Source organism: Lynx canadensis, chromosome D4 (genome assembly GCF_007474595.2).
Source record: "Lynx canadensis isolate LIC74 chromosome D4, mLynCan4.pri.v2, whole genome shotgun sequence".
NCBI classification, from domain to species: Eukaryota; Metazoa; Chordata; class Mammalia; order Carnivora; family Felidae; genus Lynx; species Lynx canadensis.
Genome location: NC_044315.2, coordinates 67,980,695 through 67,996,008, shown reverse-complemented (window position 1 = coordinate 67,996,008; position 15,314 = coordinate 67,980,695). Strand labels below are relative to the sequence as shown.

The 15,314-nt window shown below is 43.0% G+C and overlaps 1 protein-coding gene across 6 annotated transcripts in view; it reads right to left on the bottom strand.

The window, feature by feature from the left end:
- Positions 1-12,950: 12,950 nt before the first annotated feature.
- ZNF462 (zinc finger protein 462) overlaps positions 12,951-15,314 on the bottom strand; it is a 133,815-nt gene continuing 131,451 nt past the window's right edge. For 5 of the 6 annotated variants that reach the window (XM_030292733.1, XM_030292739.1, XM_030292740.1 and 2 more), the window contains exons 12-13: positions 14,523-14,646; positions 12,951-13,353 (exon numbers count right to left, since the gene is read on the bottom strand). In XM_030292733.1, the coding sequence (XP_030148593.1) occupies positions 13,146-13,353; positions 14,523-14,646 (332 nt within the window). In that variant the 3' untranslated portion in view covers positions 12,951-13,145. Of the gene's footprint in view, positions 13,354-14,019; positions 14,166-14,522; positions 14,647-15,314 lie in introns of all 6 variants that reach the window. The other variant, XR_003964055.1, reaches the window with a different exon arrangement.

Below are 15,314 nucleotides of genomic sequence, written 5' to 3'. Positions count from 1 at the left end.
CTCGGAAGACTTTAGGTCTGTATGCTATAGCTTCCTTGCAATTGACTAAATCTGCATAACAAACCACCACAAAATTTAGCAGCTTAAGGCAGAAAATGATATTGATTCATATAATTCTTCAAAATGAGCTGGGCTCTGTGGAAAGTTCTTCTCCTGGTCTTACTGAGGGTCACTCATGTGGATGTTTTAAATTGCTGGTTAGTGGGGGTTTGGCTCAGCTGGGATGCTGGGATGGGTGGACCTCCTCTCTTTCCATATGATCTCAGAACCCCTCTTTCCATGTGGCTTTTCCACAGGTCTCCCCATCAGTATTGCCAGACTCCTAGCGTGGGGACTCAGGGCTCAGCTGATAGATTTTCTAAAAGGTGATGCCCACAACTGGCACAGAATCACTTCTGCTGTCTGTCTGTTGAAGCATGTCCAGCAGCAGATTCAAGGGAAGGGACTGAACAGAGTGTTTCACTGAGGACCACCACTGTACCAGAACACGACAAACATTTTGCAGCCATCAGCCTACACAGAAGGTAAGGGCTTTCTAATAGGACTGTCCACATGTGCTTCTGAGACTCCTTCTCTGATATTGCTTTATCAGTTCTAACTCCATCTTCTGAACCATCTATCCTTTGAGATGTATTACAGCCCTACTCTTCTGAATGCTACTCTGTCACTTTCAGGTGACTTTGCATATCTCTTCGGGGAGAAAATTTATTTCCAAGTTCCTGGTAGAACATCTTTTAGCTTTAAATGCCGACAGTTATGATTTTAGAGAGCTCTCACTCTTGCTGTGGCTCCACCTTCCATGTTTAGGTTTCAGAACCAGCACAGATGTGAGCTCCAACTGTTTTCAGTGGTATTTAGAAGACTACAGGTATTTGGCAAATAAGTTAAAATGAGATTTTAAGTTAACCCAAGTATTTTCCATGTTCCACACACACAAACCTCCATGTGTCTAATATACCATGGGAACCTTCTATCATTTCAGGCAGCAGCTAGGGCAGTCTAAACTCATTGCCTCAAGGAAGGGAGGCCACAGCCAAACAAAAGAGAACAAAGGCATCAATTCTCAATCTTGAGTTTCAAAAGAGCCTTTTCAAAGTCCTGGCAAAGAAAACAGGTTAATAGAAAAGGTTTTTGAGTTTCAAAAGCTTGGCTTTTCTCATGCCAAAAGCCATATGCTATGCTATTTACAATAGATTTGGGGAGAATGTGTGATGATATGTAAAAATATATAAACTATAAAGAAATATATAAAATTCCAAAATATAAAAATATATTAAAAATATTTTTAAAGTGAATAGTCTAGTTCTATAAAGTCTGTAGAGATTCCAGGAGCTGAGCTGAGAAGGGGGTGGGGGGTGGTTCTTAGGGGGAACAAGAGTTGCAATGAGTATTTCTGACAAGGGACGCTGAACATGGCTCAGCTAGCAAATGTTACCAGTTGGGTTCTCTGCAAGTAGACCTTGAGATGAAGTTTGAGGTGCAAAATGCTTATTAGGAATTAACATCTATGAAAGGCAGGGAAAGAAAGCAGGATTGGACAGAGGGAGAAGTTAAACTGAGAGGGAAGCCTTGGCCGGTAGGGAACTCTGGAGCAAATATTACTAAAGTTGTTCTGTTGGGCGGAATGGTTGGACTTTATACTCTCCACCTTAGTCTTTGGTACAAGCTGCTTTGACAACAGCATGACCTTGCATCAGGTGCGAAGAGCATCTGGGAGGAGCTGATAGCTGGACATGTTTGCTGATTCTACTCCCTGCAGCTGGTCCTTCCATAAAGAAGGATCTGGGCAGCAGCCGTGGATCTCCAGGTCTACCACACTAAACCCTCTCCTCCTTGAGCCGGGAGACGATAGAACAGCTGGACAGGTTTGGAAAACGTGAAGAACATTCCATGCAGAACTCTCTTTAACCCAAGAGAGGTAGTATGGTGGGCTGGAAATAAAGAGAAAATGGCAGCAGGACACAGAGAGAGCCCAGGATAGCTCATTCTGTCTTGCATGGCCCCAGACTGCCATAGAGGAGGGTCTGACAATTCCTCGTGACCCAAAGAGGGTCAGATGCGGACTGCTTGGACAATTGACACACCTAGAATTGACAGCGGTGAAGGGGAACTCTCTCAGCTGATAAAAGTGGGACTAACCCCCAAAATCACAAGAGATAAAGTTCTTTTTAGTATATTACAGCAAAGGCAGGTGACAGGTGAACCCAAATCACCCTCCCTTTTTTTCTGTCACTAGGATTCTATAAAGCCACTCCCCATCCCACTATCCCAATTGATTTAGAGAAACCCCAGGTCCTGAACAGAAGAAGGAGTGGAGAAACTCCAAACCGACTGAGTTTAAGCTTGAGGAGACAGAGAAACCCCCTACGTGATTGAGTTTATCTAGAATTAAATAGATTTGAGTTTCCTGCTACTAGACAACGTGGGGGTTCCAGATAGATACGAAGTTTAATTATGAGAGGAAATATTTTAAAAGCTACATTTTTGATTCACTTGTGCCATAGATTGAAAATCCATACTGCTATACAGATAGGAAATGATCAAAGAAGTAATCATTGCTTCTGTCGGTAGCAGAGGGAGAAATGTAAACCAGCGAAAAGAGCCAAGCTTGCTCTTGGCCAAGTGTGTGGTACAAGTGGGGACACTATCTTAAAAACAAGACACTCAGACCCTGCTGGTATGGTGGATAATGGGAGGTGATTTCTGTAAATCTGATATATATATATATATATATATATATATATATATATGTATATATACATATATATATATATATATATATAATGAAGGCTTTAAATTATTTATGTTTTTGCCATCCTGCTTTTAGGTATCAGGCTTAAGAAAGTAACCAGATATCATTGTGACTGCTATTTGAGGACTAGAGAAAGAGAGAAATCAGTTAGGGCACTGGTTGTACATTGTCCCTAGCAACAAATGCTGATCTCTGGCACTTGAGTGATGGCAGTGGGGATGGGAGACACGTAGGAAATTGGGTGTTTTTTTTAGAGTTAAGACTTGTTGATGGACTAAATGCGTGTGACAGGTAGGGTGCGATGTTTAGTTTTTGGCTTAAGCACCTGGGTGGATAACAGTGGCCTTTACTAATGTGGAGAAGGTTAGAGACAGAAACAGTTTTTTGAGGAGAGGGTAGAAATCAAGAGGTTTCCTATAGCTCATCTGAGTTTCTGATGCTATGAAATATCCACAAGGTTCTGTCTCTTTGACATCTAGGCCTGGAACTTGTTGGAGTGGACAGGGTGAGAAATATTAATTTGAGAATCATGAACATAAAGACAGCATTTAAAGCCATGGGACTGATGAGATCATTTGCTGAATGAGTTACTGAATATAAATAGAGTGAATCAAATGGATGATAGGACCATATGTGTAAGATTATTAGAGATTTTTATTTTCTTCTTTATTGTTTTCTGTATTTTTAAAGATATTCACAATGAAAATATATTACTTAAAAATTTTGTTTTGATATTTATTTTTGAGAGAGAGAAAGACACACACACAATGTGAGTTGGGGAGGGGCAGAGAGTGAGGCACAGAATCCGAAGCAGGCTCCAGGCTCTGAGCTGTCAGCACAGAGCCCGACACGGGGCTCGAACTCATGGTCCATGAGATCATGACCTGAGCTAAGTCGAACACTTAAGCAACTGAACCATCCAGGTGACCCGAAAATGTATTACGTTTATAATCAGAAAACAAGTAAAGTCACAATAAATCTGCTCCTGGCACTCTGAAACACAGCTATGCAGCTTCTTTGCTTCTTTTCTCAGAAAAAGCATTTCACCTCAGTTGGGCCTTAAAAATATTAATGTGCTTATTTAATTGGGAATCTTAGAGACAGTGTTTGCATGAAAATCAACATCCTCACCTCTTCTGCAGTGCAAATGAGCCACTCATTTTCTGCTCTCACCTAACCTTCATCTTGCTGCTGATTGAACCTGTGCCTAATTATGTGTTGCTCCTTGAGTTCTGGAGTATGTAATAGCAATGTTTATTTGCCAAGGTTGACAGTGATGACTAAGTCATTTCCCTCTTCGTGGTTTTTTTTTTTTCCTTTTTTTTTTTTTTTTTTTTAATTTTTTTCAATGTTTTTATTTATTTTTGGGACAGAGAGAGACAGAGCATGAACGGGGGAGGGGCAGAGAGAGAGGGAGACACAGAATCGGAAACAGGCTCCAGGCTCCGAGCCATCAGCCCAGAGCCTGACGCGGGGCTCGAACTCACGGACCGCGAGATCGTGACCTGGCTGAAGTCGGACGCTTAACCGACTGCGCCACCCAGGCGCCCCTTTTTTTTCCTTTTTTAAGTGAAAGAGAGAGTAACCCTGTCTGTCGTGCCCCCAACACAGCGCGTTGATGGGGTTGTCTCTGGTTAGTGAGAGCTGGGGCAGGAACTCAAGCATCACAGGGTATTTTGTCAGAAGCCCTAGTGAGAAGGAGTTTCTGTAAGTCATCTGGGATGAGGCAAAAGGGCCTCTTGGCCTGAATATTTATTCATTCAACTAACCTTCAGCGCATCCCCACAATGCTCCTGGCCCTACCCTGAGCAATGACAGAGATAAATATGATCCTAGAATGTTAAGTCTAGTGATTCAGTTTGAGTTCCATTTGTTAAGGGTCATGATGAGGGAAGTGTGGGGCAATATGGAAACACATAACCTGGGGAGTGTGGTTCAGGGTCAAGGCTACCTGGAAAGGATAATAATAGCTAGCATTTGTCAAACTGCCAGGCACAGTTTTTCATGCTTTATGTGGTTTGACTCATTCATTCTTCCAACAACCTGTGAAGAAGGTACCATTATTATGCTCATTTTATGGGATAAAAACCTGAAGCACGGAGTGGTTAAACCTCAGCTGAGTAGCCAAGGGCAAGAGGAGTTAGGTTGAAGGTGGAGGGAAGAGTTCCAGGCAATTGGAGCAGTGTGTGGAAAGGCATGGTGCATTCATGGATAGTGCATGAGGAATGGCTGGGAGACTGACTACAGGATGTTTGCTGTCACCGGCATCTGTGGGGCAGGGGCCCGGAGGACGGAGCTAGAGGGGCTTGAGAGGCAGTAAGAAAGGAAGCAACAAGGGCGCCTGGGTGGTTCAGTTGGCTAAGCGTCTGGCTTCTGCTCAGGTCATGATCTCACGGCTTGTGGGTTCAAGCCCCATATCAGGGCTCTGTGCTGACAGCTCAGAGCCTGGAGCCTGCTTTAGATTCTGTCTCCCTCTCTCTCTGCCCCTCTCCCGCTCATGCTCTGTCTCTCAAAAATAAATAAAAATGTTAAAAAAAATTTTTTTTAAAAAGAAAGGAAGCGACAGAATCAGATTTGCCTCGGCTCTGGCTGCCTTGTGTGGCCTGGTTAGATGGGAGGAAACCAGACAGGAAGTGGTGGTAGCGGCCGCACTTGGATTCAAGCGGCAGGTGGATCCAAGGGGCGTGGTGCCGCGAAGACTGGGTCTGGGGAGGTGCCGAAGGGGAGGAGCTGGAGTGAGTGTCCAGACTTCTCCTTGGGTGGCTAGGTAAGAGGCAGTGTTTCCCGAGACCGGGAGCCCCAGGGGAGGACCGCACCTTGTGTGCACAGATGGTGCCTGAGGTTTGTTCTTTGAGGCACCTTGAGCCCGGGTCTCTGGGGAACAGAGAGAACAATGCCCAGGGAAGCAGTGAACAGTGAGTATATGGACGGAGACCCGAACCCGAGAACAAACAAGCCAATCAGCGGACTCCTCGATCTGTCTCTGAGCTGACATCTGAATTTTTAAAACTTAAGGAGAGGGAGACCTTGAAAATCTTCATAAAAGCAAGGGATGGTAAATCGAAATTAATTGGATAGCACTTGTTATTTGTGATTTAATATGTGTTAAATGTCACGGATTTTTTTTTTTTTTTTTTACTCTATTTTAGGAGAAGTTAAAAATACATCTTCACAAGACATTTCATAGGTTTGCTGCTGTTGTGGCCCCTACCTTCTCCCCAGTTCTCTGGAAGGTCTTTGTTTCTCCAAACCGCAATTCTCCTAATCTGGCAGTTTCCATAAGCCCGTTCTTTGAGGTAGGGGAGGCAGTGCTCTATATGTCTCTCTATACAATCTTTGTAATATGTATGTGACTAGGTACTTTTATCTCCACTTACACAGATGGGAAAACTGAGGTTTAGGGAGGTTCACTCCCCACTTAAGTTAGCGGACGAGGCAGTATTTAAACTGAGGCAGCCTAGCACACACATCACTCTTAACCAGCGCTGCTATATTTATCCACCATCTACAGGCACGTTAATCAAATCCCAAGCTCCATGCCCTTCCTCATGCCCCATGATGCCTCCAACATTTTGACATCCGGGTTAGCATCAGAAAGCCCATGGGGGTGGAGTATCCTCTCTGATGCAAATCTGAAAAGGCAGTGGGTGACTGTTGACCGTTGACCAGGACCCACAGGATTTAGATAAGGTTTTCCCCTTTTCCTCTCTTTGCCCTCTGACGACCTCTCTTCTCTTCTGGCCCCAGTGCTATTCTTTACTCAGCATCTCCTCTTCCAAAGTGCCCAGCTGCCTTCAGGCTGGCGCCTTCAGGGACAGACGGACACAGAGAGGCAGGGATTCCCAACTGGACGGGCCACTGGGGGCCAAGAGTCCTGGGGAGACGTGGATGGGCCCAGGCCTGTAGCTGCAGTCTTCTAAACAGCCCCCTGGAGTAGACTCTCTCAGCTTCGGGGAAAGGTCAGAATTTCAATCTTGTGTTTTCACACATCTTAAATGGATTTCAGAGGCACTGGCACTGCCCTGCTCCTCTCTCTAAACAATGTGGTTAAGCTGCTGTAGCGTTGCTAGAGGCTGCATTCCTCCTGCATTGTGATGTGGTTTTTGGAAGTCATGCATGCAGTTAGCTAACCAAACTAAGCTGTTTCATTAATGGGAGCAAACTCAAGAGAGAAATCGTGAATAGGAACAAGGCGAGTTTGCTTTCCACCCCTAATTCAAAAAAACCAGATAATTAAGTAGGCGGAGAAAGGAAGTATCCCTTCTGATTCCAAGAGCTGGCTCTCTCTGTCTCTCCATTTCCTTTCTTTATTAGGTGGTGATGGTGGTTGTGGGGGGTGTGTGTGTGTGTGTGTGTGTCGGGTGGCGGGGCGGTGGGGGGGGCATGGCAGTGGTGCAGGGATGGTGAGGGAATTCCTAGCAAAAGATCTATTACCCCAGACCCTTGGAGTCAGCTGTTTCTTTTTTTCAACGTTTTTTTTTTTATTTTTTATTTTTGGGACAGAGAGAGACAGAGCATGAATGGGGGAGGGGCAGAGAGAGAGGGAGACACAGAATCGGAAACAGGCTCCAGGCTCTGAGCCATCAGCCCAGAGCCTGACGCGGGGCTCGAACTCCCGGACCGCGAGATCGTGACCTGGCTGAAGTCAGATGCTTAACCGACTGCGCCACCCAGGCGCCCCTGGAGTCAGCTGTTTCTATCATGTTTTCTGTTCTGTTCCACTTCCCTGTCCCCTCCACTCAGTTCTACCCCACCCTCAGTAGCAGCTCCAAATCTCCACCGGCCAACTCATCCCCCACCTGTCACTTTGGATCCCACCTCAAAGACAAGGCTCATCAGCATGAACTCAGTCCCCACCTACATTTTCCACCTATGGATGCACATGGAGATCACGTTCCTCTCTTCTCTGCCTAGGAGGAGAGTCCCTGTCTGCAAAGCTCACTGCTCTCCTGTGGCCTGACACCCAGTATGAATCTGCTTGCCAGTTACCCTGTTGCTATCATGGCTCCTTCCCTCAGTATAATAAACACGTCCAACTCGCTAGTATTCCAAGAAAACCTCTTCCCTCAAGCCTGCCTCTGGACCCATCTTCCCCACCCTTGGGGCTTGCTTTCACCACCACACATCTTAACAGTCTACCCACTTGTCAAAGCCACACATCTCCACCGCCATCACCTCCAGTTCTGGCTTCTGCGTCTCCTACCCCGTGGCTGGTGGCCACTGATGCCAAATGTTCAGACCCAGTGGATCTCCCCATCCGTTTCCTATTCACATCTGAGCAAGACGGCAGGAGGATGGCCGAAGTGACCTCTCGAGGGGGGACTGCCGGTTCAGTCTTCTGATGTTTTTTTCAGAGAGCCGAGACTTTCAGACAAAGACATTTTTCATCTACCAGGCTGCATATTTTTACTTAGATATTTAAAAAAGCAATCTCAAGCTTTCCGAAAGAAAATGTAACATAGATGCCAAATCAGATGAGAACTAACACTTGGTATCAACAGGAATATATTTGAATTTAAAAAGGCTAGCTGCATCTGACAGCAGTGTGTCTCAGCTAAAGTCTAAGCTGGAGTAGGGGGGTGGGGAAGAGAAGAGTCTTCAATAAATACATGTTTATTGAGACGGGGGCAGGTGATAAGTAGAGTGACTCTATCATGTGACGCATAGAGAGTCAAGGAAGGCTTCACATCAGAAGTTACAGTTGGGCTGGGTCTTATAGGGCAGGTAATTTCTGGTAAATCCGAGTTCACTGAAGGCAGAGGGAACGGCATGTGCAGAGAGCAGGATGTTTGGAAAAGAACTGACATTTTCGGGGAATAATGAGCATGATACTTTGAAGCGTCTTACGGTTTCTAGGATCGAGTGCTGTCCTCTGTATCACAGCCCTTGGGAGAGCTGCAATTGTAATTTTTGTTAAACTCAGGGCTGAAGACCCTCCAAATGTGTGTGAGGAACCAATTTCTTGCGTCCTTTCCTAAATCCAATGTGAGCTTTCAGATGGACAGAGGAAAGGTGTTCACAGTCAAGGCCATCTTTCCCCAGGGTGGCCAGGATCAACAGAGGTGGCTAATGGCCCAGCAAGCCCCAGCACCTCCTGCAGTACATCTTCCCCACGTTGCACCTTCGGCCTCACCATTCATGAACTGTCAGAAGAAAGGGGCTGCGTGTATCGTTCGTTGTCACACAGTGACTTCCACCAAATATTTGCTCAAAAATATTGGTTAAGTGCAGGGGTTAACAGGACCTGCATCTTGTGCTTTGCAAAGGATGGAAGGTTTCTGACCACTCCCCACCCCCACCTGTTTCCGAAGGAACACTTCTATGAAGTTCCTGATTATGGTAGAGATTGTCAGCTCAGGTGGACTTCCTGGGCACACAGGTAGACAAGATCACACACTTAACCCCTTTCTTGCGATTAGATGGGGCCACGTGACCAGGGAAGTGAGAAGTGATCGGTGCTACTTCCTGGAGGAGGCATTTGAGGAAGTGTATCAGCCAAAGCTCTCAACAATGATCCTAGGATTCGTGTATTGAAAGGATAGCATCATTAGATGAGTGTGGATTCCTGAGTCACCAGAAGGAAGCAGACCTCACACTGACCCTCATGAGAACATGTGGAAGAATTAAATCTCTATGGTTCCAAGGAGTTGCCCTGTTGCAGTCCCTACCATGATTAATGTATCAGTATATTCCACTTATTTTCCATAAAACAAAGTGGGAGTATGGATTAGACATCAACTCAATACAGACACTGTTATTTGATGGAGGCCACAAGAGAACAGCTGTCCATGGACAAGTTCTACGTCACTTTCTCTCCTTTAGAAAAACACAAAGAAACTTCTCAGCTTGCAGTTTTGGAAAAGGTTGAGTATCTCTTGAGCATTTGAAAGTAAATGTGAATGTGAATGTGATTCTTGATTGATCTTTCATTTCCTTGCCTACCAGGAAGCTCTGAGCCAAATACATGGTTTATGTATGGCCTCTCAGAATGCATTTTTGTCAGTTCTCCACCATAATTACTTTGCTACTCAGTCCTCATTTTCCCTTTGGGTTCTGATTTATCCAAATTTCTGTTTTCTGTGTTTTATGCTCTTTTAAGTGTCTTAAAAACTCTCCTCTGTGGAAGGGATAAGGAGGACAAGGAAAGTTGAGAACCAAATTTTTAGAACGAGTTCTGGACAAATGATCTGTGAGCCTTTCTTCTCCTAACCCTGGTGAAGGCAGATCGTATAAATCAGCTGAGTTTAACAATCAGTGATGTTGGTTTTAATTTACTCTTCTAGTTTTCATGACTATTAATTTTTCCTTTGATTTATAACAGTGTAGCTCAAAGAATATGTTAATGATAATAATAATTACTGGTGTAAGATAGTTGGTGGCAGTAGTTTAAAATAACTATGCTCATAGATTCAGGGTCCCCAGATGACATTTATTCATTAGTACTTCCTCCTTCTCGAGCTTCATATAGCACTTTGATTCACATTTTTGGTGGAAAACCTTCCCTCCATAAAATTCCCCCAATTGGTGATAAATATCTGATGTAGAAATATTAACTTTAAAACTCCCAGCTCATACCTCACCTTACTATTACCTTTGCTTTCCATACCTGTGTAGACTCAGTGGCTTGAATTAGCTCTCCTGTACATGCACTGAAAGACAACACTGTTATTATTCCCACATTTCTTATCTGTAAATGATCTACAACAGATGCACATAAACACATGTGAAAAAAATTCTTTATTAATTTCTCACATTTCATTACAAAATGTATGTTGCAAACAACTTGAATAACCTACTGGTGTGTTTTGTTGTTTTTTAAACCCTTGGCTTCAAGAACTCAGAATCTCCCTCTCTCCTATCAAGTATTGGGAAACACTGATTATTGGAGCCAACAGGTTCTCATTTTGCTATTTATCTTCTCTCAAGCTCTGAAAAAAAAATGTCCTCTGTATAAATTAAACAAAAAAATGTTGTAAATTCTATGTCATTACAGTCAACAGAATTATAATAATGCATCCAAAATGTGCGGCCACAAAGTATCAGGTATATGTTTGAAAAAAGAAAAAAAATGACATTCTAGCCTTGTTAAAAGGATAATGGTCCCATATTTTTATTAACAGGTTAGCAAAACAAAATCCAATGGATTACAATATTTACATGTTATTTGAAAAATAAAGTAGTGATAAAAGCATGTCACAATTATTTTCTGTTTTTTTTCCTTTTTCTTTCTTTCTTTCCTTTTTTTTGCTTGATTTTTTTTTGTTTTTTTTTTTTGTTTTTGTTTTTGTTTTTTTTTTTGTTTTTTTTTTTTTGTTTTTTTTTTTTTTTTTGGTAACCATACAAACACCCAATCCAGGTATGGAACTGTTTAATACATTTGAAATGAGGCCAATTAAAAACAAATATGGACACAAAATGTTATCTTTGTCTAGATCACACTTTCCCCATTGTCTGGTTTCCACATGATGGCCCCCATCCCTAAAAAACAAAAAATTAAATTAAAAGAAACTCCCTACAAATAAAACTTTTTAACAGCAAGAAAATAAAAGAAGAACATGCTTTTCAAGTAAGCACCTATTCCACAAATGCAATATCTTTCCATGGATTTTATTTGAAGCTGTGTGGGACACTGTCATCTCAGGATTCCCTGCCCCTTTCTTCCCTCCCCCTCCCACAACCCTTCCAAGTAAAAAAAACAAAAAACAAAAAACAAAAAAACAAAACATGAAAACCAAAGGACTCACACACACGCATACACACGAGCACACACACATCCAAGCACACACGCACACAGGCTTCTATAACCTAGGCTTCAAGGAAAGTTCTTTTCTACTTTTTGGAATGAAACCCTTTGTTCACAATCAGAACATATTATAAATGTAGACTTAGATTTAGTCTAAGCTGCTCCCTCCTGAAAAAGCTAATATTGGGAAACAGAGCAGCTGGCAGCTACATTTAAAAAAAAAAAAAAAAAAAAAAAAAAGCAGTTCTCCAGGCTCCTTATAGGATATAAGTATTTCTTGTCCACTCACCAAAGGGATGGGATTCTAGCATATCCCCTTGTTCCACAAAATAAATGAAAAAAACCCTCCCCCAAAACACAATGCAAACAAAAACAGAACACAGATTTTTAAATCACACACAAAAGCCAGCCCATCCTAACAGAAAGTATTTGTGTGAGACGGATAATGTGTTAATTGACAAGCAACAAAAGGGTGAAGAGGACTTCCTCGTCTGGCCCACAAGCTGCATAGCTGTGCCGAAAAGTTTGGTTCTTTAGTTAAATTAAGGGGAAAAAAAAGTTAACTTCTTTGTTATTTCCATGTTTAAAATAAAGACATTCCTATTCACAAAAAACTAAATCTCCCTTACCCCCAAATTAAAACAACAATAACACGCACATAAAAAACAATTTATGTGAAAACTGAATTGTGCTGTGTTTGTAACACTCAAATTGATAGAAAATAAACATGTGGCAAACAAAACTCCACAGTCACCGTAAAATTAGCTCACATGAATCTACCAAATTCTAAATTATAGTTGAACACTAATAAACAGCTTACCTGGAATAAAGGATGACAATTCACAAACAGTTATCTAATAATTAAAGTCTGTTTCTTTTTTTTGTTTTGTTTTTTACTAAAATAATTAAAAAAATCACAGTATTTTAAGAAATAAAACCCACGTGGGGATTTTAAGCACAATTTGTGTTCCTTTCTTTAAAACTCTCTTTTTTTTTTCTCCATTCACCGTCTTGCCCAGCAGTTCTCTCTACATTTAACCACAACGACGACAGGTAGTACTGACAAATGCAGAGAATTCCCTTGGTTAAGTTTGAGGTACTAGGAAACAGGTGACTGTTTTATGCAAAGCAGTTTTTTTGTTTTCTGTTTTTGTTTTTTGTTTTTTTGTGTTTTTTTTTTTTTGTTTGTTTGTTTTTTCCCAAAGCGGCTGCAGTTAGGTCTTGAAAAAGCTTAAGGTATTAAAACTAGAAAAACGCACTGAAAGATGTGCGTCAAAAAGTTGTTCCCCTAAGAGAAGTCTTGTACTGTCACGGAGCTTCTGTTTCCACATCCTGTCCAAGACCACCACAGAGCACACCGTGTGCATGGGAGGTGCTTCCATATTCCGCAACAAATGACACTTCCATGATGAAGATCCGGAAGAAAAGGTGTAGTGATGGAAAAGGAGCCACATATTCCAACCATTTAAATAACTTTAATTTACATACTCACTCACACAGGTACCAGTGCTTTGAAAATAGATTGTTCAGTCCTAAAAAGCAGCTTTGTTCTGTCTTCTTTTCTGTCCCCGCCCTTCTCAGCCCAAGCTGGCCCTCCCCACTTTCTCATCACGGTTCAAGTACGGTTTGATTAAGAAGTTCACCAAACGCTTATTCTTTTTTGGCCTCTGCATTCTCCAGGAGAGATTTGTCAGCAGCTACTACACAGATGGCTACTGTTTCACTCTTTAGGGAAAAGTCTATCCCGATTGCCTCATCATCTTCCTTTTCCTCTATAGAGGGCATCTTAATACTGTCCTCCACACTCTCCTTCAGGTGGATTTCTTCTCTGCTCACCTGCTTGGTGTCATTCAACGCCCTGGAGAAACAGTGATGGTAGAGATGGATGAGTATGCCTTTTTTTCTAATTAAACAAAAAAGTCCTTATTTCCCTGATCCTAAAAAGACCTTGGGGTTTCCTTTGCATAAATGCCATGAACATACGAGTAAATTCTGAGTGATTTATCCTTTGCTACATGTTATGCTTAGGTCATGTATTTCAGCATCTTATTAAAGATGTGAACCTACAAAAATAGCCATTATTATACTCTGTTTTGATTATACCATGCCTTGTGTCCACATTAACATAATTATTTTATGTTCCCTCTTCTAGTGGGTGATAGGTCATAACTGGTAGTAGTAGCAAGAACTGTCTTATGCTCAAACTCCTCTGTGTAACCCATAAGCTTGGAGATTGGCTATATTTATGAAGACTAAAAGAGCAAATCAGGTAAAGATTTAATGGACGGATCCAGAAACAAATCATAAAAAACAAACAAAAAGTAAAAACCCAAAGATGGAACCCATGTCTAGGGAAACTTAGTTAGGTTCTCTGAAGTTTAGATGCTTGGGGTTTCAGGGGCATTTTCTACTCAGGAACTGACTCCTGGGTTCTCTCTGTCTGGCAGACTAAGAGTGCCTCGTCTAGGGGACGGTTTTATGTTCAAAGATCTTACAAGTGTTTTACGGATATGCTCCCACCTACCTGGGAGGCAGGCAGAAGCTGGCTCTGTCCCCGAGGCAGAGCATTGAAGGCACCAAGAGGTGCGAGGGAATGTTCAAGGCCACTCAGGGAATGAGTCATCACAGAGGCAGGAACAGAAGCCAGATCTTTTGACCCCGGTCCACGCTCTATCAGAGAATGTCAGGCTAATGAAAGCTGAAGGGACACTGGCTGGAGAACGCTAAACTTCCACGCGAGGGCTTGAGTGGGATTTGTCTTTCGTAAAGATGATTTTTCCTCATTTGAGTTGTGTCTGGGTGACCATTGAAAAAACCAACAGAAAAGAAGAAACCTAGTTCCTGATGGCTGCCTCTCCTCCCAAGCCCAGAAATAAAGTGTGACACAGAGGGAAGGGCCTACGGATTGTCAGGGGGACCAAAAACAAAACAAAACAAAACAAAACAAACAAAAAACAAAAAAACAGAACCTGCTCTCCCTGCCACTTCTCACTTTGGGCAAAGGCATCTTGGGACGGCTCAACTTACATGCCGTGTCTGAGCACGTGCCTTTCCCACTCAGAGCCCTGTGAGAACGCCCGTCCGCAAAATTCACATGGAAAACGCTTCTCAGTGTTAATAGCAGCCCCACGGTCAGCAAATCTCATCAGATCTGTGAGGAGAAAGCAGAAGTGTTACCTGTGTGCTGTGGGAGGAAGCAGAAGAGGGAAGTCAACATTCATTAGGAAACCTCCTTTCTTTCCTACTTTCACCCGTAAAACCCTCCATGAAGGCAATTTCCAGATTCCTTACTCTTAGTTCTCCTACTGGCTTCTCACGTCAGGGCATTTCTTGGATAGCCGTCAAGAGCAGCTCCTGGGTCCCAGGCCCCCAGCGGCCCCGTTCCTCCTCACTGCCTCATCACAAATAGTCTGGGTCTTTCTGGCCCGAAGAACCCCTTCTGTCCATTCCAACAGCGTCTCGGCAGCTTTTTCTATCGAATCTCTTCCTTCTAGGATGCTCTACCAGTGCCTCGCTATTTAGCACCTATTCATTTTCTATTTGACACAGGTTTATCTTTGCTCACTAAAAAGAATATAGAGGCACTGGACCAGGTTACGCGTAGCAGACCTCAGGGTTTCGATGCGTTCCAAGTAGAGCTGAGGGCTCACGACTTGTGCTCATCTGTCACGGATGTCATAATCAACACCTCACAGGGTGGCAACGAGCACTGAATGAGATCTGCGAGCAAAGAAGCTAGCGTGAACGAGAATCCTGGGAAGCGGGGAGGCCAGTTTGTAAAAGTATGTCCTGAGCTAGTGAGGGCCCCTGGCTGGCTGC